The 22963-nt window shown below is 44.0% G+C and overlaps 1 protein-coding gene across 2 annotated transcripts; it reads left to right on the top strand.

The window, feature by feature from the left end:
- The first annotated feature begins 2300 nt into the window (after positions 1-2300).
- Positions 2301-18087, top strand: GPR50 (G protein-coupled receptor 50). 2 transcript variants are annotated; one of them, XM_042040020.1, is made up of 3 exons: positions 7682-7728; positions 8355-8398; positions 13514-18087. In XM_042040020.1, the coding sequence occupies exon 3, from the start codon at positions 13612-13614 to the stop codon at positions 14380-14382; it is 771 nt and encodes a 256-aa protein (XP_041895954.1). In that variant the 5' UTR covers positions 7682-7728; positions 8355-8398; positions 13514-13611; the 3' UTR covers positions 14383-18087. The 2 variants fall into 2 exon arrangements, with proteins under 2 accessions (XP_041895953.1, XP_041895954.1); XM_042040019.1 differs by lacking the exon at positions 8355-8398 and having other exon boundaries at positions 2301-7728.
- The last annotated feature ends 4876 nt before the right edge of the window (positions 18088-22963 follow it).

Here is a 22963-nt window from a genome sequence, read left to right as displayed (position 1 = left end):
GTAAAATTCAGTCTGGTAAGATTTATTACTTTAATATTGGAGGGTTTAAGCTGATACCAGATTAACATATTCATAGGGTTTTAGGGACTGCTTGGGTGTTAACTTTTACCTTTTAATCTGAAAACTTTGCAAGGGTCTCGCGTCTCTTCTGCACTAACGCCTCAGTCTGTCTTTGTAAGAGGTTGAATTTCTTTACACGGTGTTTTGTGACTAAATATGAAAGAGGGAAAATGGCCCTTAATTTTAACAAGTTCCCATTTGGTTTAACAGCTGCTGTGAGATCTCTCTTGTCTTTTCGGCTGTGTTTGCCACTTTGGCAGTGTGTTTCTGGTTGTCAGAGTCATACAGAGTTCTAATGAAGTGCAACACTTTTTTCCCTACAGCTGTTATTTGTCATTTGATATAAGTCTGCCTTGTGAGAGTTTTATTCCTGAATAAATGATAAAAGGACAGCTAGTATCAGAAGGCAGTGCTGGCATGAGACTTTCTGCTTTGTTGCTAACATAGAAGAAGCCATCGCTCTCCTTTTAAAGGATGTGTTATGTGGCTGAATTTGGGAAAGCCTTTCAACTCCTGAGGGAGCCAAAGCCAGCCTCTTCCCCTGTTCTACCCTTTGCTGCTGCCCTGTCCTAATTAGCAGTTAAACTCCCTGCCCTGTGCTCCCAGTGCCAAGCCACTGGCTTCTGGCGATCACTCAGGGTTTGTTTTTCGTTGCAGTGCAGTAAGCACTGTGTGTTTCTCCACTGTGCTCCTAGATGAGGGCCGTGAGACCTGCTGAGTCAGCAGACATCGCCCATGCTCCTTGGGGTTCATCTTCCTCCCCTCCTGGAGCCGGGGAGATGTGGCAGCCAGAGCTGGGTGACGTGATAGCCCGGGCACAGTGTGACCCTGGGGAGGCTCTTGAGTGGTTCAGACTGGAGAGTTTGCTGCGAGAGCTGGGCTCTGTTAGTTTGTGTAAATCTGTTATTGAAGCTGCAAATCCTGGTTCCTGCTAGCTCTGACATTACAAATAACCCCCTGATTCCTTAGCGTACATAGAGAACTCGGCTGAGCTATTTGAGTGTTAGACATTTCACAGTTGTTGTACAAGGGAGTCCTGCCAGGTTGAAGGTGACTCCCATACTCTCAAGATGTTTCTTGAACTGCCTAAATGAATGTGCAACCAACACTGGTGTGCTCCCATGCTTGACAGAGAAATACACATCGTATCACCCCATGCTGCCAGCTCTGGTTGGGAAGCAGAGACTATTTGCCGAACTCTACTCATTAACATGCAAAGGTCTCATCCATTGCCAGCAACGTGCCAAGAAAATTTTTTGACAGAATTTCTGCAAAGATCTTTGTAAGGCACACTTAACCTTGACTTATGTCTTCCTGTCCTCTCAATGTTTCTAAAAACTTGCTTTTGGGGTTCCCTGTGAAGGAGGAGGTGGGCAACATGCTGTGAGTTTTTGTTCCCTACCTGGATACATCTGCGTTACACTTCTGCTGAGGACTATAAACCCTCATTCTTTCTAACCCTGCCAAACCAATCCCCTCTTAGAAAAGTATCTTTAATGATACGTGATATTGCAACTACCCTGAACATTTCATGATGAATGTATGGCATCGATATTTGTTACAAATACTTCTCCCTAGAAGACTCTGTATTAAGCCCATGCTTCATTTCATCCTTAAGACTTCTCTTACTCTGGAGTTAGTTGATAAACAAAATTACTTTATTGGGGACAGATAACAACATGGGGTTTCAGCAATTAAATGAAAAGTAGCAGGGAATCCTAAGGAGAGGAAATGGAGGGTCACAAATGGCTCTGAAGAGACTTGAAGGCAGGAATTAATATCTTATGCTTAATGAATGACAGCTCTTTAAAGAAAGCTGTTAGATAAAGCAATATAGGAGTGGAGAAGAGCGCTTTTCAGAAATTACATAGAGTGAGAGAGGTTTTTCTTTTAGAAATTTAGCAGTCTTGACCACTTCTCTTGTCTTTGGAGAGGGTGGCAAGTGAAAGCATGACCTCTAAAACTGATAGAAATTCCAACACTTCAGGAGCAAAAGGCAGTGTGAAAAGTATAGCTCTTCCTCTGTTTTGCCCCTGCCAGAGGAGAGATCTCACACTGAAGGTGCTATTGAGTTATTCCTTTGTTTCTGTGCTCACTCAACCAGCACATGCCTAAAGCTTTTTTTTTTCTCTTTTATGGTAGCAAGCAGGGTGGAAGGTAGCTTAGATTTGAGTCAGGGCAATGGAGTTATAGAAATCATAGAATCATAGATTCATTAAGATTGGAAAAGATGTCTAAGATTATCAAGTCCAACCATTAGCCCCGCACTGCCATGTTCACTACTAAGCTGCATCCCCCCCGTGCCACATCCACACATTTTTGGAACACTTGAAGCAATGGTGATTCCACCATTTCCCTAGGCAGCCTGTTCCAAGTGAAGAAAGGCTCCTCCTTGTCAGCAGCTTTTAAGAGGTGTGGCTGAGGGGGCTGATCAATCGACCTCCCAGGGTCCCTTCAGCTCTGTTGTCGCTGGTGGGTTTTGTAGTCACTCCCTTGGCTATACAAACATGGAGGTGGGGAGCAGAGTCTCCTTTACCAACCACCAACTGGCTTGAAAGGTCTACTCAGGGTTAGCATTAAAGGGTTGCATGCAGCCCTCACCTCCCGCGCTCCTGATGGGAATCATGAGGCTCAAGTTAACATGTTACCACTTTGAAGTATGGAGGTGTGGGTGTTAAGTAGTTTCAGAGAGAAGAAATGTCTGTGATTTATTTCTTGCTGAGAAAAGTTCATTAGGGAGAAAAAGGGAGAGGAGGGGAAAAGTTTTAAGGGGACACTGAAAGCACCATCAATTGATGGTGGTTATACAACTCTAAAAGTAGGCCTGTACTGCAGATTAGAAAGTAGGACTCGGGAGTATTCCAGGATTAGGCAATTGTGCTAAGTACGTCAGAGTTTCTTTGGCTTATGTGGATGGCCTTTTTTTCAGCATTTTTTATTCTTTCTGGAGCTTTTTTTTCCCCTCCTTTTTGCTGAGGGCAAAACGTAGTTTGTGTAAGAGCAGAATCCAGCAATGCTGTTCTACTGGAAGCTGTTGATAGTGGAAGTGTCTGCCAGCCTCATCAAATATTATCCACAAGTGTGAGATCTACCCTTGAAAGTGTATATTGCTGCCTATAAGTCTGACTACTTACTTCATTAAGTTCCTCCAGTAATTGAGGTGTCACAGTCCTGTGGAGTCTTACTTGCCTTCAAGCCACCTGGGTATTATCCACCACTAGATTCCCATTGAGCTCAGTGTTAGAGCACATCCACTTGAACCATTTGGTCACACAGGCCCACATTGGAACACATTTATTCTGGACTTTACTGCAAAAACATCTTTTCTCCTTTTATAGACCCATACATAGCACTTCAAAGATGATTAAGTTTCATAAGTCATTAGGAAAAGAACAGAAGCAGATGCCATCCAGCAATACATTTGGGACTCCCTAGTCCAAGTTTCTCATATTATCGATCGTTTCTTGTTCATCCTGTACCCAGGCTTGACATGAGTTCTGTAAACCCTGTGGAATATCTGGAGTGAAACTTTTGCTGATGTTCTGGGAAACACTGTTTTTTGGACTCCTTTCTGGGAAAATGAGGACATGAAAATTTTTTTTATTTTCCAGTATCATTATATTCTTACTGAACCAATTTTAACTGTTTGCATTGGACTTCTGCCGATGTAATTGTATCAGAGTCCCTAAAGTGTTTGCAGGTGAAAGTAATTCTCCATTTCCAATGGGATTAGTAAATAGTTATGAATGAACCAGGAGGTCCAGAACGGATCTTCTTTTACTTTCTTTTCTCGTACTTGCATGCACTATGTCTCTCACGGTTCACATAGTCTTGATGAAGCCATCACATCTTGGTGGTCTTTCTTTGCCCATCTGTTTTGTAAGGAATATTACTCCTCTTCCTAGCAGACTGTGAAGGTTGGATGAACAGTAATTCAGGTATATCAACCTTTTTCATTGCCATGGGGCTGGATGCTGGGTTTGGAGGACTGACTATGGACAGCTGCCCTCAGTTGTGCTGCTTTCCTGTCCCTCATGGCACCATTTCTCTTCCGGCCTCATCTCCACTGTGTGTACATACTGTAGCTGTACCTGCTTCATTGCTAGGTTCAGTGTGAGGCCACAAGAGAAAAAAACATGGGCTCTAAGGAATTCTATGATCTACCCCGTGGGTATTTTTGTTCGAAAAAATATGTTAAGGTCTTCTGAAGAAAAGCCAATCAATTGCAACACAGGACTCACTGTAAGGCATACCAGGACTGTGCTGCAGCCTACAACTAGGCTATCACCTTGGAAATAATTTGGATCCAAATTATGTTTCTTTTTCCTAACTCTAGTGTCAAATGCTGTGCAGAAGCACAGGTGATTATCACCCAGCTACTGCTCTAACACCCAAGCCCTCATTTAGGTAACCTCAAATTGGTTCAGAATGAGCTAAATGCTAAATGGCCTTCATCAATGGAAACATTTCTGTGTGGTGACTATTTTTTTAGTAGCTTCATCATTTCCATATGCAATTCAAAAGAATTGTAAAGAAAAAAAACACCTCCCATTCTCACCAACTAAGTAGGAAGAGCTGAGACTGGAGAGAGACTCATCCCTGGGATGTCAAGGCTGGGAGGTCAAGACAAGCTGTTAATTGTGGCAGGGTAGCATCTGCTCCTTTGCAGTGGATATCCGTGGGTGTAGTGACTGGTGCTGGCACTAAGGTTTAGTCAACAAACTGTGCTGGTGAGGCACAGGGAGGAGCAGGAGCAGCTCCTGGGCTCAGCTGTGGTGGTTCAGCAGGGCTCTCCAGGGCAGTCAGACAAGATTTTTATCACTAAAATGAGCTGTGTGTTCTTATCTGACTGTATGCTCTGCCTGACAGCTGCCTAGGAATAGGTTGCTTGCACACAGCTCCTTTCCAGGAACACACTTTGACCAACACCAGTAGCAAAAGAGCATTATTAAGTTGATTAAGCCTGAGTTGACATATTTTTTTTTTCCTACAATAGTAACAGATGGCAAATGGTGGCGGTACAGCTGCTGGGACTGGGAGAGGATGGATGTTGGTTTGTCATTTCAATGGATGCTGGAAATAATTAATATTTATGTTTATACAGGGTCTTTCCTCTTTCAGAGCGCTTTACAAACCAGGTGATAAATAATGGGCCTGGAGTTCATGCGTGCTGGTAGAGCTCATCCCTGTGCCCATGTGGCCAGTGTGGGAGGGTAAACATAAGGGCATTGGCCTGTGCTTCCTACACAGCCTGAATGTGGATAGTGCTATTCAGCAGGGATTTCAGGTAGAAAAGGCAGGTAAACAGCTGGAATTCAGGGGACGAGACTGGTATCCAGGGTGTCAGGTGCTAGTTTGGGTACCTGGACTCGCCTCTGGCTGCATAGGGTTTTGTGTAGACTCCTCCCAAAGACGTCTGTGTCCCACAAGAAGGTGCCTTAGGGAGTAGGTAGCCACCAGCCATGCTGTCCTTGTACAGTCAGATGCAGCAGCTGGGGCTCTGCAGGTCACCTCACACTAGCAGAGGTGCTGAGGCTTCCTCTCACTCTGGGCAAGTTGGAGGGTGGCCCCAAGGGCCTCCTGACTCTGACACTTGCTCTCCATCAGTCTTGCTGGGATGTGCTGTGAAGGCAGTGTTTCCAGGTCCATCTTTAGTCCAAGAATTTGGAACTGATACAGAGAGGAATCAAGACACTGTGTGGATTGGCTCACTATCTCACAGTGTTACTGCAGGTGATGGGTTTGGTGGATATAACAGTGAAATGACAGAAATCTGGGGCACATAATGAGAAAGGACACTTTTTAGCACTTCTTTTGTATTTATTAGGAGCTGGATCAAGACCACCATTTACTCCTCCTCCATTACTGGCAGATTCAGTTGCCATAATTGCATCCAGGAAAAACATCACACTAGCAAGAGCTAAGTTTAGAAATCCATAAGAATTACAGCACTGTGGTTTTCCCTCATGTGAAGGGTCAGAACTTCCAGGAAAACACAGGAAGAAGTCATTACAAGGCACTTTAATGAACATTGAATTGTATTTTAGAAACTTGAAAAATGTTGAAGGTAGGTAAAATGTCAGCTTTATGTAATTTCCCCTTTCTTTATACTATATTCAGATCACCTTTTCAGGAAGGAGTGCCCAAGGTGAGCAGGATGTGTTAGGATTAACGGGTAGTAACAGGGGAACTTGCCAAACACTGTTTCCCTGGGATGGTGTTAAAATGTCTTTTTTCTTTAGAAAGTATTTGAATTTCTGAAGATGGGGAAGTTGCTCTGCATTGGTACCAAAAGAGGGCTGACCACTTTTTAAGGGCTCAGAAGAAGACGTAATTAAAATAATTTTTATTCATTTGAGAGTGAATGTCCAGCTACCATCTGTGTAACAGCAAGAGAAAAATCCTCCCCTTTACATTGTTTCTGGTGTAATGGTAAGTGATATAAGGAAAGATACAAAATTGTGCAAACAGGGCTGTTCTGTATTTTCCAGCCCATTTCCAAGACTTCTGGGCTCAGCTAAGGCTGTGAATCTGGCTGGTCTTAGCCAAATGAAAATTATGAATCTCTGGAGTGTGAACACTGCCAACTATTGCCCTTTGCTGCATTCAGTTAGGGTGGCTGAAGGCATGGCTCAAGTATGGTTCTGGCAGCAAGACAATTAAAAGGTCATGATTTAAAAGTCTAAAATCCAGTAATCTAGTCCTTCACCTGACAATGTAAGCAATTCTTTAGCCATCAGCCAAGGTAATATATGGTGCATAACAAATGTAATTGAAGCTCTAGGGGGCTGGTCCTTTCTTCTACAGTAAATACTGTGAGGTTTTTCTCCTCCTCCCGCAAGCAAGTCTTTCTCAAAGGTCCAGAGGGAAAGGCAGCTTTCCCAGGTGTAGTGATGTACTGATGAGAAGGCTCATGGAGCTGGTGATGCCAAAGCGATGCATAAGTGCCTGGCCACAGGAAGGCAGAGGAGGAGGAGGAGAGTTTGCTTTGGGGACTGCCTTGGCCTTGCTCTGTGCATCTGCAGGGCTGCCACGAGGCAGGGAGCAGCTTCAAGTGCCCACAGTTTTCCCACAGGGAATGATGCCAGCAAACCAGATAACAGTTGGTAGCCCATAGCATACTGCTGTTCTGTGGCTTCATGGTTGTACTGAGAGATAGATCTCAAAGGACTGTTTTCAGGAGTTAAATTCTTCTGGAGTATCATGCATTTTTTAGGACTTTCATAATGTCCTTAAATTGGATATTTCCACATTGTCTAATATTGTATCCTAAGGATGCTGTGGGTTGGCAATACCTCCTGCCCTTTTTGTTATTATGCTCTGTATAATTTTATGCGGCACAGTCAGGATTTGAGAGCAGCTGACAGCCCAACTGCACTGTCTGTTTAACTGCAGGAAACCACACTTTATCCCCCTCTGAATCCTAATGGAGTAATGATAACAGATAATTAATTGAATGCCTTTTCCTTTCTTTTGTTTATTCTCTCTTTGAACATACTCCCTAAATACACAAATAAAATCCTCAATTAAAATTTATGGATTAATGGATTGAACAACAAATCTTTTTCTTTCTTCTTTTTTTTTCCTTTTGCCTGGATCTCAGTGAGAATTTTGCTGATTTTCACTTGTGCTCCCCTCCCTGTCAAACATTTTCAGTTGTCAAAATGGGTAAGTATACACTGGGCTGTCGTGTGGGCACATCAGATGTATCAGTGCTTATCAGAATGGTGGAAGGAGATGACAACAGTCTGGCATTCCTCCTGTGCCATTGTGTGTGGTGTTCACACTGCCCTGGAAGCCAGGAGCTTGTAAGGAGCAGTGCAATGGGTCAACTCCCCTACAGAAGGATGGTTCTTAATGCACTTTGATGGGGTAAATATTGTCTCCCCCAGGAATGACCCTTTAGAATTTGTGACATAAGAAATGCTTGTCAGAGAGAGGGCTGCAGGCTCAGCATCCCCCAACACCACAGCATTGCCATCCACTTAATTACAGCAGTACGTGATCAATATGATTGCACACACTCAATGGTATCTTTACGTCATAAAAAGAAGAAAATTGATCTGGAAGTGTTTTCTATGAACTGCCACTTAGTTTGTAGAACCGAGCACACTTCACATCTGCAGGCTGGAGGTTAGTGACATACAAGCAATCACACAGTAAGTGGCAGGTAAAAACAAACAAGAAAAAGAGGCTATCACAGCTAATAAAGTCTTGTTGCATGCTGAATAAAGCTTTTTATGAGTTTATTTTTTTGCTTGGAGCAAACAGTACATTTTGTTTCTGTTTTGGAGTGAGCATAAGCTTTGGAAGGTTAAACAGAGAGTATTAGATTATGGTAAGTGGTCGTCGGAGGCTTGCTTTACAGTCATGGCCTGTTAAATTGTTTACTGAACCTCAATATATATATATCTCTGAGGTTGATGTGTGTCTTAATTCCTGTTTATCTGGAAGATCTGAGTCTGTTGATTTTTTTATAAAACCTGAATGAACAAACATAAAGTTTAAGATTCTCTTTATTATAAGCTGTGGTTTATAGTATAGTTATAGTAGTAAGAAGTCACAGCAAACATACCAGTTGCATCAATAAACTTTCAGCATTTTGTTATTGTGTATCAGCACATTTTTATCAGTACAGGTTTTTAGACCTGCTTTTCTACAGCTGTCAGTTAATCTGGCAGCAGCTGGACAGATACCAGGGTCTGATCTCACTCCTGGGAAGAGGTTGGAACAGCGAGGTGACTGCTCATGCAGTGAACCAGCCCCATGGCACTCAGCCATTGTGCTCATGGGTCAGCTTCTCACTTGCTGCCTTTGAGCCTGTTGTATGTGGGTTTGTTTGCCTCAAAATGCTGTGGGCACTGTCTATTTGGGAGCAACTCGAATCCCTGAACAGAGGGTGGGAGGAAGGGGCAGCCTGGACAGCAGGCTCAGTTGGAGCTGGACTGTTCCAGGTGAGCAGAAGTTGATCTGCACAACTGTGTCTCTGCTTTGGTGAAAATCCTGTCACTCAGGAGGACAATTCAGTTTCAGCACTGGGTGTACAGGTAACAGTGCTAACTTCAGGTTGCATTGAGCATCTCTTGTTCACCTGAAGGAAAGAGTTCTGTAGTTCTGTAATACTTCTGCAAGGAATGTAAAATAACTTCATATGGATAACAAAGAAAGAAGAGGTTTGGGTGTTTGTTTTGGACATTTTGAGATGTGCAAAAAGTGACCACTTTCAGAAAAATATTTTATCTCCTTCTCCCCCCCTCACCTTTTAACCCTGGTTCTAGGTTCAGGATACATAAGCCACAGTCTGTAAAGGACAGCCCACAGCTGCTATGTGGGAAAAGTAGGGAGAGGCTGGATCTATGCAACTGGAGCTTGGACACCAGGGGATTTCCAATAGCCTCTTGAGGCAGGCAGTGCCAATGACCCTGGTGTTTGTACAGTGATGCTCAGTTAATCTCTGTTGAACATATCTGTTTGGATGAAAGTCAGGTGCTGTTGGGGCAGCCTGCCAGTGAAGACTTTTACGTATGTGGATTATCGATTTGCAGAATTCATTGAGGTATTTTCACATTTCCTAGAACCAGGGCTTGACAATAAGTCCTCAGATAACCTGTGTTGTTGGATAATCCGTGTTGTTGGATAATCCAGGCAGAATGAGAGGTAGGGCCAGGGAACTGCTGGAGTACAGGAGCAGACTGCTGGAGTGGGCAGAAATAGATTTATGGGAGCAGAGGGGGAACTCAAAGATAGAAGTGCTAGGGCAGGAGATGTTCTGGGATAAATTCCCTTTTGCATAATTTGCACGTGCCTATAATCTGCTCTGCAGATGGGCTTCAGATTGTTTGGAGTTAGGTTTTTCTTCCCTAAACAATTGTGGATTATACTGTGAACAGTATATTGTACCTCTATAATCTGTAGCTTTGTGTTGGACTTCTGTAATGTACAAGGATTTATAAATTCTCTGAAAATGTGGACAAATTTGTATTACCAGTATCCTTGTGTCACACTTGCTTTTCTCCACCATTCCTGCCTCTTCATGTATGATTCTATAACTGGGGAATGGAGCACAGTGGCACATGAGCCAGTTTATACTAAGTAGAAGTTAAAAAAGGGACGGAAAATGTGAAAGCTAATAAGGAAATATAGTCACATGCCAACAAAGAGAAAAAGATACATCTGAAAATAGTGTTGCAGAAGCAGATAAATTTCAACTGGAGATGAAGTCCTGCTGGCATTATTTATGGGCCAGAGTCCTTTGTTTTATAGTGGGAAATGTAAAAAAACACAATAATGAAGATTGTTGGCAGGAGACTGCTCTTCACCTTCCCTAAAAGCCACATATTAGATGGCTTCCCATTCTACAGTGTCTTTGGGAAGGACGGTCCAACCTCATCCTACAAAGGGAAGGACACAAGCTGTTGGTGCAGGGCTCAGCACGTGGTGGTCTCATAGCAAACCAGGGACTGAAAGGCTAAAGCAGTGTTTAACTCAAGTTACTCCTATTTTAATAATTAGCCAATAGCCAGTTCCCACACTTTGAAGGGCACGTTCTGCTTTGGTGGCATGCAATGAGCCCCGTCTTTACAGTACTCAGTCATTAAAAATGCACTGATTTCCAGGACTGACCTGCAAATGGCTGTTTTATGGGTCTGACCTTCCCCTTCATCTCACCAGAAGAAAAGGATGGAGTTGAGCACATTCCCACATAAACTGGAAGATGCGTTTATTTCTGTGAAATAGTACTGCATGAACCTTTCTGGCTGTATTTTCAGGCACCCAGCACCCTGCCTGGGCCATGTCTGCTGGTGGATAGGAGAGGTGAGAATGTACTGTTGAAGGCACAGAGCAGGGGAGGGCAGCTTTGCTCCCCGAGTGGAGGAGATTATTCTTTTCGTGATAAAACCGTCTCATTTTCTCCCTGCTGGAGCAACATGCAATGAATTGGTGTCAAAATAATACACAACAATACTGTGCTCTTGGACTGTATCCAAACTACAATGTCCGTCCTGTGACTATTATTTCTATAGATTTTTTTTTCCTTATATTTTTACTTCCTCCCAACTATTCAAGTTGGTGAAGAAAGACCAGCAGAGACGGCTTATTTCTTCCAGCAGCTGGCAGTGAAGTGAGACTAGTAATTTTCCCTACGGTTTTTCTATGCTTTGGATTAAATCCACAAATGTGGTGTTTTAAGTAGGGAACATTCAGCTTTGTTCTGCTTTGCCTGGTTTGGAACTGAATGTTGAATGTGTCTCTTTCATGCCCAGCAAAGGCAGAGACTTGCTTTCTGGCTGGCTGTGTAGAAGTGTGTATCCAAGTAGGACAGGTCTGGTGAAGAGGGAGAGTTACAGTCCATTTAGTGGAGCCTGTCTCCAGCATGCTCTGGAAGTCTCCTAAATTGGATTGCTGATACCTCTCTGTCTGTGTTTTGTTCTCTTGAAAATTATTTTAGAAAAGCTTTCCAAAAGGAAGTTCTGGTGCTGGGGGCACATTTTCTTTGTGTTGAAGTGCATATTTTTGATCGAGTGAATAAAAGTTTTGCTGCAGAAGAGCATTCCCTCTCTGGGGTGCCTGCAGCATCACTAAGTCTGACCACAGTTGGTTCTGTCCTTGACAATGGGCATAAATGGAGTTAATTATATGGGGACCAGGTTCAGTAGCTGCATTTTAAAAGGCTCTAAGTAAGTTATTAAATCAGCAGGAAAGCAGCACTGAGGCCCAGCAGACACAGAAGCTGTGTGCTGTGGTAAACCTGTGTATGTAAAATTTCTTTCTAAAAAGATTTCAGCACTTCACATGACCTCTGCTAATACTTATTTTTAAGTGACACTTTGTGTCAGCTGCCTCAGCTCCACACTGCCGAGGGCTATTCTCCAGTCTGGACTGCTTTCCAGTCAGCATGAAGTGGCCTGATATGAACTGTTGACTTGTCCTGATAGTTTTTGTTGGCACAAACATAGCCATGACCCAACTGCAACGGCAATGCAGCCATGCTTTCTGACAGCCCTTGGGTGTATTTTCCAAGTGCTAAAGCCTGTGACCTGGTTGAATTGAGATGTAAGAGAGTCCTTTCAGGGATACCATAGAAAAATACCTCTTTTAAGTATTTTTTAAAATATATATCTACTCTACTAGACAGCAGGATATGAGGGTTTGAAGAGAACATGCAGGTGTGATCAGTTGGATGGGATGTTGCCTGTATCACATAGGGGCACAGGTGTTGACACCTTAAATGTGTTACACATAACTCTATTCTCTATATATACTCTCTCTGTGTGTATATATATCTGCTGTCTAGCAATATTTTCCTTCCCACCACTATAGATACACATGAAAGTTGCAGAGTTAGGAAAACCAACCACTTTTTCTAGTGTGCTGTCCTCGAACTGAAGTGTTGAGCTCCTGCTGAAGTGACACTTTGAGGTCATCAAAATGCTGCGTATTGACAGATGTCCTTTTCAACATTATAGCTGGTCCTGTAGTTACACCAGTTCCCACAAGACCTCGAGGTCCTTTTCTTCATGCAGTCCTCTATGCTGACTGGCAAACTGAACAGAAAGGCTTTTTGCCTCCCTAAAAATACACCAGACTCGTGAAATGAGCAGTAAGTGCTGTTAGGAGGTCACTGGTCACCCAGGTCATTGGAGGCTGCTCCACACAGTGGAGCTGGAAGGTGTTGTCCCACACAGTGCAGCATTTTCCATCCAACAAGGCTTAAATTATTTTATACTTGCAGAGACTCTCAACTCTCTTTGTTGTAGAGCCTAAATGAACAACCTGCAGCACATACTCTGCAGAGATGGCTGACTGCAGCTTATTAACCACATTCTCTGCCCAGGACCAGACAGTGAAGGAGTGACTGACCTTCCACATTGCACTGGACAACTTTAAAAGAGCAGGAAAATAGACCAAATAAGATAAGCACATCAAGGCTGGTTGCACTATGCTTCCTTGAAGAACATACAATCCTTAACATGAACAGTGCAGAAATTCTGATGAATGCATACCTGCTTACATGCAAAAGAACAAAAGAGACCTTTCCTGTGCAACTGCTGTCAGTGAAATGAATAAACCACTGAGAACAAAACCTGCCTATCATAGGCCTTTGGCCCATGATGGTCAGAGACAGTCAGGCTGGCTGATTAACAAGGAGAGCAAAATCCTTCTCTCCTACATAACTTAAAGGACCACAGGTACCTGACCCCCAGCTATAGCCAAGTTAAGGGTAACACTTTCAGTTTAGAATATTCCCAAGGAGGAACATGCAGGTCAATCATGCCTAGTTACTCTCCACTGCTGTCACTAGTAGAGCACAGTCTTATTTCCTAGGGTTTCAAATTCTGAGTGGAGAGTAGAGTGAAGCCCATGAGAAGACTTAGGCCTAAAGAGGAGTTCTGAGTTGCAAGTTGTCCATCTGGATCTACACTAACCTCTCATGGTCTCTTCTTTTTTGTAGGCAACATCTTTGTCGTCAGCTTGTCTGTCGCAGACCTCGTGGTTGCGGTTTATCCGTACCCTCTGATCTTGAGTGCCATCTTCCACAATGGATGGACCATGGGAAATGTTCACTGCCAGATAAGTGGGTTCCTGATGGGCTTAAGTGTCATCGGGTCCATTTTCAACATCACGGCGATCGCAATCAACCGCTACTGCTACATCTGCCACAGCCTTCGGTACGATAAGCTCTTCAACCTGAAGAACACCTGCTGCTATCTCTGCCTGACCTGGATACTCACGGTGGTGGCAATTGTGCCAAACTTCTTTGTTGGCTCCTTGCAGTATGACCCCCGGATTTACTCCTGCACCTTTGCCCAGACGGTGAGCACATCGTACACCATCACAGTGGTGGTGGTTCACTTCATTGTCCCGCTCTCCGTCGTGACATTTTGCTACCTACGGATCTGGATTTTGGTGATTCAAGTCAAACACCGGGTGAGACAAGACTGCAAGCAGAAGCTCAGGGCAGCTGACATCCGAAACTTCTTGACTATGTTTGTGGTTTTCGTCCTTTTTGCTGTGTGCTGGGGACCATTAAACTTTATTGGCCTAGCTGTTTCGATTAATCCTTCCAAAGTGCAGCCACACATTCCAGAATGGCTTTTTGTCCTGAGCTATTTTATGGCCTATTTTAACAGCTGCCTCAATGCTGTGATCTATGGGCTTCTTAACCAGAATTTTCGGAAGGAATACAAAAGGATATTGCTGACGCTGTGGACTCCCAGGCTGCTGTTCATTGATGTGTCCAAGGGCGGGACAGAAGGGATGAAAAGCAAGCATTCTCCAGCCATAACAACCAACAACAACCACGCTGAAATACACCTATGAGTCAGGACAGTACTATTTATTCTGGATTACAGTTGTATATATAATATATAAGAGCCTTTCTAGCTGTGTGCAGTGCACAGCTGGTGTTGCCCTCATGCAAGGAAGGAGTCTGCAACCTTTCATGCTTAGCTTATTGCTGTGACATCAAGGCTTTGAGTAAGGATTTTCAGAATGGAAATGACTAATCTTTTTTTTTTTCATATGGCATCTTTCACTGTGTGCCTAATTAATTGGTTTGGTTGCTTTTGCCACAAGCATGCCAATACCCGAAAAGGGAAGCGTTCGGAGTGCATGGAGAAATGCAGTTATGCTTGAAATGCAACCTTCAAGAGACAGCAAAATTGCCATTTATTACACACAAACCTTTCTCCCCTCCTTCTGAATTCTATTTTTCTAGCATTAACTTAACCCAAACTGTATCAAACAAAGTGTAAACTGCATGGCTTTTTACATTTTAGATAGGTAACCTTATTAGCCAGCAGGCGTATGTATGGGCATGGTGTGTGTTTTCCTTTTTCTTTCCTCTTAACGTTTAGGAGCTAGCCTGGGCTAGATGTGAGGCAGGCAGAAGCCAGACCACTGTGTGTCCGACGCACTCATTTTAATTGAATGTCTACAGATATTAAGTATCCTTGCATTCTCCTTCCCAGGCCATGAGTAAGAATATGGCATATGACATAATCTAATTGCAGGAAGATACTTGGAGCCTGATTCTAATTTAGGCAGTATCCTGTCATGGCCAGCAGTAATTCCAAACATCTTTCAAAAGTCACTGCTACATGAACATCGCAAAAAAAGAGATGAACATAGCAGAGTCCCATCTGTGTAATGCAGATTGCAGCTTTAAGTTCCAGTAACATTGACACTGGCAGACAAAGGGAGAAGGGGAAGGCAGTGTTTGTTCCAAAAACCCCTCCTTTTGCCCATCACAGAACATGAATTTGCTGATGGGAGAAAAAGTGGAGATTTTTTTCCTATTTTATTCACGTACAGAACTGTAATTAACTCATGGAGCCGGGAGACGAAAGCTACTTAAGCCTAATTATGCATCAGTTCTGTTAAAGCCTGAACTGTGCTATCTGTATCATTGGAAACAATGTCATGAAGTGCTGGAGTATCACATTAGACACCAAGCACATGGGCAAAGATAAGGCTGTTTCATTAATGGAGTATGAAAGGGGTGTGTGTGTGTGTGTGACAGCGGCTGTCTGTAAATATGATGACTTCTTTGTTTCCTTAGCTTCATTGTGAATTCATCTCTTTATGGTTTTAAATATGTGGATTCCTGCTTTGAAACAATCCCATTAAATCAACAGGTAGGACTCCCCTGGTGCAACTCTACCTTCAGGTTAGCACACCTGCCTTGATGTCAGTGTGCTGAGTGGCACAACAGGGAGAAGGGCAGGTCTGAACCCTGGGGGTCTAACAAGGACAGTAGGCAGCCCTGCCCCTGGTGAAGGACTGCAGTCTTCTCTCTTTGGTTCTAGTCAAAGCAGAACTAGTTCCCAGTGCTGAGCCCTGAAACACCGAGACCAGACTTTGTAGGCGCCTGGAGATGGAGGTACGTAGGATTTCCCCAGAGCCTGAGCAGCCTGTGTGCCTAATCCTTAGTGAAGATAGTAGGCCGTTTGTGCACTGCTTTCTGAACCCAACTTGCTGCTGAATGTCCCTTCTGCTGATTTTTGGGGGGAAGAGGAATTGAGAGAAATTAAGGCTCTTTCTGAAGTGGGCCAAGGAACTTTGCGTGGTGCGTTGCCTCCATAAGGACTGAGTGTCTCTGCTGCTGCTGCCATGTGGTGAAGGTCACTACAGTACCAGGGGGGCCCTGCATTTATAGGGTGCCCTGGCACTTAGGAAGTTTCAAACTTGAACATCTCAGCCACTTCAGATGATTGTTGTTTTAAAATGTACTGCAGCCAGCCTCCCATAATAGGAATCAAACTGAGTTCTGTTTTGGCCTCTTAATCTGCCTCAGCATGGCCAAATAAAGGTATTTTGACCCTCAGAAATAACTGTTGTCTGTTCGCCTTCCAGAAAAACCACCCTGGATGAATTCACACCATTCCATGCAAGCAAAATCATTTTGAGTTAAACTTGGATAAGAAAAGCACTGAGGAATCCATAACTGCAGAGAGTGTTTGTCCCATCACACCAGGGAGATGTCCCGTGTTCCATGACTAGTCTTCAAAGTCATTTGCAATTAGCTACAACAGTGTTAGTTAGAATCACATTAGCAAATAATTTGAAGCATCTAGTGCCAAGTGAAATGTACTGCTTAAAGACAATTGTGAAGAATCTTGTGGAAGTTTGCCAAATATCTCAAATACCCCAAAACTGGGGGTTCGTCTTATGGATTCTTGTGTCTTTAACTGAATGTTCAGTGATGGTAATGTGGTATGGTTTGGGGTTTTTTTATTCTTTAAGCTTGTATTTGCACTATTTCTTATTCAGGCTCCAAAGTTATCAGCCAGCAAGTATTTGAACCAAACCAAGTCCAAAGAGGTCCCAAACAGGCAAGCTGTGAGAGTCCCTGCTACACCTGGCAGGAATGGGAGCAGCAGGAGCACGGTAGAGCATCTCCCCAGGACTCACAGAGTCACCGCTCAACCAAACTATGCAAAATGATCTGCTTGTCTTCTGCTGCAGGGTCTGAGCCCAGCTCCTGCCCAGGTCTCTGCAGGGGACAGGCAAAGTACCTGCTGTGCTAGGGTGGGTGTGAGCAGCTCCCTGCAGTGCAGACCCTGCAGGCTGGCCATGGCTCTGCGGTGGGTGCAGGGTGGCTCTGGTAGCACAGGGAGCACAGCCCTGGCACGACCTGTTCAGAAGGGCTCTGCGTGTCCCAGGGGGATGCCCAGGGCTGGGCTGATTCAGCCACCATGGTCGGAGGCTTGAGCTCAGTCCTTCTGGAGCTGAGGTTTGCAATATGAACCATGGAAAGCAGGGAATGTGGCCTCAAACAGGAAACACTGTGCCGTTTGTTAGCACTTTGGGAGAGGCAGCACTTAGGATAGGATAGAGTTTTATACTGACTTATTTTAAAACTACCTGAGCAGCTTCTTATTTTTATGTTAAGAAATGGTTAACAGGGTACAGAGAGTTTATTTTTGTTAGCATTTGTTTACAGAAAAAGGGAAGTGTGTTTTAGCTGAGAATTCTGAGCAGTGTCACAGCTTCCCTATGGGAATCTAGCTTTAATCCAAATTTGAGATTTCAATGAGATCCCACATCTTAAATCACACTCTGCCAGTTCCACCTGTTGCATATCTGGGCTTAAGTCTCATTGAGATCTCATATAAACTAGTTTCAAATCACTTGCTCTGGGTTTGATCTGGTGTGTCGAATACCTATTCTAGTCCCAAACTCTAAAATCGTTGTCGTGGAAACTTATGGAGAGGCAGTATTGCTGTGAAGGAAGATGAATCTCTTGCCACAAAGAAATATTTTTGGATGTTGCTAATGAATGTTGTTTAATCTATTTAAAAAGAATGTAACCAATATATTTATATATAAATGTGTATTGCACATGCTGTTTTCATTTTAAAGTTTGATTGAGAATCCTTCAGTATACTTTCCTATTGCCATTTTTGTTCATAAAATAGATTAATTCCCTTTACCTGTCAAAAATGTAATAAATCTGCCATTGGACTACTTACTGATTTTTTTTCTCCACTAGCAGTTACTTTTTAATAAATATTTGGAACATCAGCTTGGGTTTTGTTGGTTCCCAGAAAGCAGATTGAATTGACAAACATACTTGAGTTCAGACATATCTGAGCACCCCAGCTTAGACCTGGAGGTGAATGACCCAGGGCATCTGAGACATCTCCTTGGATCCACATGTTTTCTTTCACCTGCCTGTGAGCCAGCTGCCTGATGCACTCTGGCCTTCCTCATCAGGGAAGAAACTTTCTCCATACAGCCATTGGTCTCCTCACTGTGTGTCCCTTCAAAGCCCTTTGTCTTTCTTGTGCCTCTCCATGCCTATCCATATGTCTATCCTTCAGGTGCTATGGAAGCAGAGTTTGCCATATCCATTTCTTTGCCCTTTCCTGGGGCGGACAGCACGGCCGAGCTGTGAACAGCAGGGTGTGGGAGCCGGGGTGGTCGCAAGTCAGGGCACAAGGTGGTGTTGGGCTGTAGGGAAGGGATGGGACAGAGAGGGTTACCCTGGGCTGGAGGCACAGTGAGGGCTGACACACATTTGGTCTCCATCACGGAGCTTTGTGAGGATGCTGTATCCACGGTGTTCTATTTGTGTTCTTTTCCCCACCTCTGTTTTGGGGCAGGTTTTGCTGTACTCATTCAGTTCTTCAGACAATGGGTTCTGTCCACAGGTTGCCCCGTTTATATTCCTGTGCTGGCTTGACTGGAGCTGTTCTGGGGGAGTCTCTGGGCTGGTGGTGAAGCAGGGAAGATGGGAGTATGGAGGGGTCCAATTGTAACTGCAACTTCGGCTCCTGTTTCCTAACCAGATGTCACATATAGCCATGGTGTTACGGTACTAGACGCTGAGACTCTCCAGTAAAACAAAGAATATCCATTAAACCAAAGAATTGCTGAAAAGCCATGGAGCAGACATGTTGAATGAACAAGGACTATTTGTTCAATGACATCCCCAAGCAGTATTGTTACTTTTTTTTCCTAATCTTTTCCAACAGGAACTGGACTTCACCTGCTGCTTCTACAGTGAAGCCTGCAATGCTTGGTGATGTGACACACTGAAAGCATTGTTTATGATAGTGGCAAATCTCAAAATGTCTTTCTGAGCAGAGCTGCCGGAAAACCCTATCATGTAGTCATACCTGCTGTTTCTAATTCTGAATGAATTGAACTGTCAGAAGTGAGGCAGCGTTATTTATTTACTTACTTGTCACAAAGTATAGTAACTGGGAGATAAGACAGAGATATAAAAGACAAGAGGTGTGATAATTTATTACCACAGTCATCATCACTCATGGTGACTATTTAGAAATCAATATTTGTCCTAATGTATTGTCATAGGTTAGCAAGCATAGTCCCGGAAGGGACGTCCTTGCTAAGGGGTGCTTACAGTTTCCTCTGGGAACTGATAGAACCTATCAGCTGGCCAGTTTGAATATGGACAATTCTCTAAGCCACTTAAAGTTGTGATCACCTCTGTGATCCACATTTAAGAATAGGCAAACTCCCCCTCCAAGCTCTCTCTCGTTTCCGGCGCTGGGACAGGTGGCTGCGGGCCCCGTGTGGGGGCCAGCGGGCCCGGCCAGGCCCTGCTTGGGCCAGGCCGGGCCGGGCCACGGCCATCCTGAAGCCATGGACCTGTTCCAGCCATGGAACCCCCCCCCACTGCCTTGCCGTGGGCAGCCGGAGCGGCTCGGCTCTCCCCCCTCTCCACTGCGATAAGAAAAATTCAACATTCCAGCTGCAAAGCTGCAAGGCCGAGGTGAGATTAATCCTTTTTATTGCTGTGAAGAGCTGAAAACCTGAGGGAAGAGAGAGAGGAGATGCTTAAAGCTGAAATTCTGTTGTGAAGCTATGATATATCAGAGTATCCTGTTGTAATTCCATGAAGATATGGGGGGTGGAGTGTTCAACTCGTGAGCAAAAGCACCTGCGCTGAGATAGGCAGATGCTGACGCAGCTGTAATTTCATGAGAAGTTTGGACAGGGAGAGATGAACCAGATGAGGACTTCTGCTCCAAACGGGAAAGGAGAAAACCTCAGTCCGTAGAGATGAACCAGATGAGGACTTTTGCTCCAAACGGGAAAGGAGAAAACCTCAGTCCGTAGAGATGAACCAGATGAGGACTTTTGCTCCAAACGGGAAAGGAGAAAACCTCAGTCCCTAGAGATGCTCCCAGAGATAGTCCTAACAATGAAGATGATGAAGACCCTTTGCTCCCAGGGAAGGAGAAGGGCCTCTGTTTTTGTTTCTGAACGGCTCAACCTTAAAATTATACCCCAAAAAACTTCAAGAGTGGACCCTCGAAAGCAGTTGCGGGAAAAGCTGCAAGTCGGGGAAAAGGACTCACACGCAGGCAGAGAGACTCCTCTTCCTAAATGGACTGAACAATATTTGGAAGTGGGCGGCTGTCTCATTGTGATACTGTTTTCATAGCATGAGCAAGAAGAGACTTCTCTTTCTAAATGGACTGAACAAGGTTATTATGGAAGTGGTAAACAGACTGAACATCTTAAGGGTTGTCTTTGAACATTGTCAGTGGGAGAAGGGAGGAAGGTGGGGGGAGGAGGAGAGTTCTGAAGGTGGTATAATTTTTTTTTCCTTCTTCTTTTAGGTCTGTTAATAAACTTCTTTATATTCTTTCAAGTTTGGTGCCTGTTTTGCATTTCTCCTAATTCTTATCTCACAGCAGATAAACAGTAATGAGTATTTTGGACCAAACCACTACATGTATTTACCTCCAAGCTTATAATTTATGACATGAAACCAGTCAGTAAAGAGCTACTGCATATGTATTTAGAATTCTATTGGAAAAATGAAAATCACTGGACCTAATGCAATATTTCTTATCACAAAAACCCTGAGATAAGAAATGCAGAATAGGTTCTTATAAGAACTCTGTGATGGGATATGCAAATTTTTTTCATTGGTGATAAGAACCATAAAATTCATATCACTCACGAACTATACTTGTGAATGGAGGCTCCATAATATTGTCAATTGAGTTTTCATTTTCTAGTGCTTGTTTATAATATCCATTATTCATGGACTATAAGTACTGTACACCAGAGATAGAATTTACAGTACAGGGTCAGTTTCCAGAGCAAACAAGGTGGGTCTGAACTATTAACTGAAATATGTTTCTATGTTTTCTTCCAAGCATGGTCTCCTGATAAGGTTTTTAACTCAAATGATTGCTTTTAAGAGGTCAGGGAAACTTTAATGTCTTTTCGATGAGGCGCAATGTCTGTACAGTCACAGCTTGCTCAGATTACCTTTTAAAGAGACTTGAGCCATCAAACCATTTTAGAAGTCTATCCAGTTGAAGCACATAATTAATTTTGTATGTAGAATATTTTGTACATAGCACATTTAATAAACTATTAAGTCCTTCCTTCATCGTGTTCCTCCTGCAAGCAAAATTTCTGAATTTCCCTGGAAATAGGGTGCAAAATTGTTTTCTCAACTGTAAGCAGGTTGCTTTGCCTCGAGGTAGGTTTCCACTGGTTTTGGTAAGCGTGTAGGATAGAGGTATTAATGTGGCGTCAAAATACAACCATCTCCTGGGTGACAGCTGTTTTGCAATTTAAAAAAAAGGGCATGGAAAAAGCTCCAAAACAATTTGCAGGAAATAATTGTAATAGCCATTTCTGGTTGAAATAAGAGAGGAATATTTGAAGGGATTGTATTTAAACTGGGACCTGGCCAGGACAATGAAGTTAAGAAACCCCTTAATATAAAAAATGACCCAAGGATTTTTATGGCACAGGGACATGCAGGTGGCAGGGAACGGGTGTCTGGCTGCAGAGAAATGGGTAATACAGTAAGGAAAACTAAAGAAACCTAGAGAAAACCAGAACACACTTCAGAAACTATTAAATGAACACATGTATTGGTAATTTAGTAAGCTTTTGCCTTTTGGTCTTTTTTTTCTTTCCCTCCCGAGCTATGATTTAGTTGTAAATAAAATGAAGTGATTACTGCCAAGTGCTCCCAAAGGACAATTTTCTTTAGGTTTGAGTTAGTTCTGGGGAGGCCCAAGATGTAGGAATGGTAATCTGGACACAGCATGGCCAGACAGGGATAGGATGGGGCTGATGAGCTGCCCCTGGGGGTGAGGGGAGTCACACCCACCCCCAAGGGCTTAAATTCCGCTGGGGAGAGGCTGTGCTTTCTCAGGCAGTGCATGGCTGGAGGAGGAGGGTGCTGTTGTGCTGTGGCTGCTGTGCCAGTCCCAGGGGTGCTCCAGGGCTCCAGCACCCAGAGGTTGTGCAAAACTGAGACCACATCCAGTTGCAGCGGGGACTGGTGAGCCTAAACCAGGAGAGACACCTCACTGAGGTAGGAGGGGGCAGTTCTGCCCCAGGAGCGGGGTGCTGAGGGAGGGAGGATTGCTTCCTTGGCACAATACTCTTTATGGGAAAGTCAGAACATGTTCTAGAAAGCAGATGTCTCCTGTGGAAAACAGAGCTCTCTGTCCTGGTAGCTCGTGGCTTTCCCTGCCCTGCTGGTGGTGATGGAGGAATTAGAGTGGTGACAAGGGGTGTTTTCCACACAGAGGACCTGTACCTCTTGCTGCCCTGCACTGGCTGTGCCCCTCCCAGCCCACCTGTCCCCACAGAGCTGCTGTGCTCCTGACTGAGCTGATGACACCAAGCCCCAGCACACCCAGCTCAGCCTAGGAGGTGTGAGAAATGTTAAATATTTAGGCAATGACACAGGCTAAACCCTACTTGGGTTAGTCATAACCAAGCCATGTAGGAAAGTGGTAGCAGGGCCTTTGTCTGCAAACCTTGAGGGCAGTTGCTTCCACATGACTCTCCTGATGTCTCCTAAAGCAGAAATTACCCTCCTTCCCAGGGCTCATCCCTTGCCTGCAGGCCACCACTGAAAGAGAGGAATACACAGGTGACGGAAAAA

Source organism: Corvus kubaryi, unplaced genomic scaffold (assembly GCF_017639235.1).
Source record: "Corvus kubaryi isolate FWS band 111438036 unplaced genomic scaffold, C.kubaryi_AGA036_p1.0 37395, whole genome shotgun sequence".
Taxonomy (NCBI): domain Eukaryota; kingdom Metazoa; phylum Chordata; class Aves; order Passeriformes; family Corvidae; genus Corvus; species Corvus kubaryi.
This window is presented reverse-complemented; position numbering and strand designations above follow the sequence as displayed.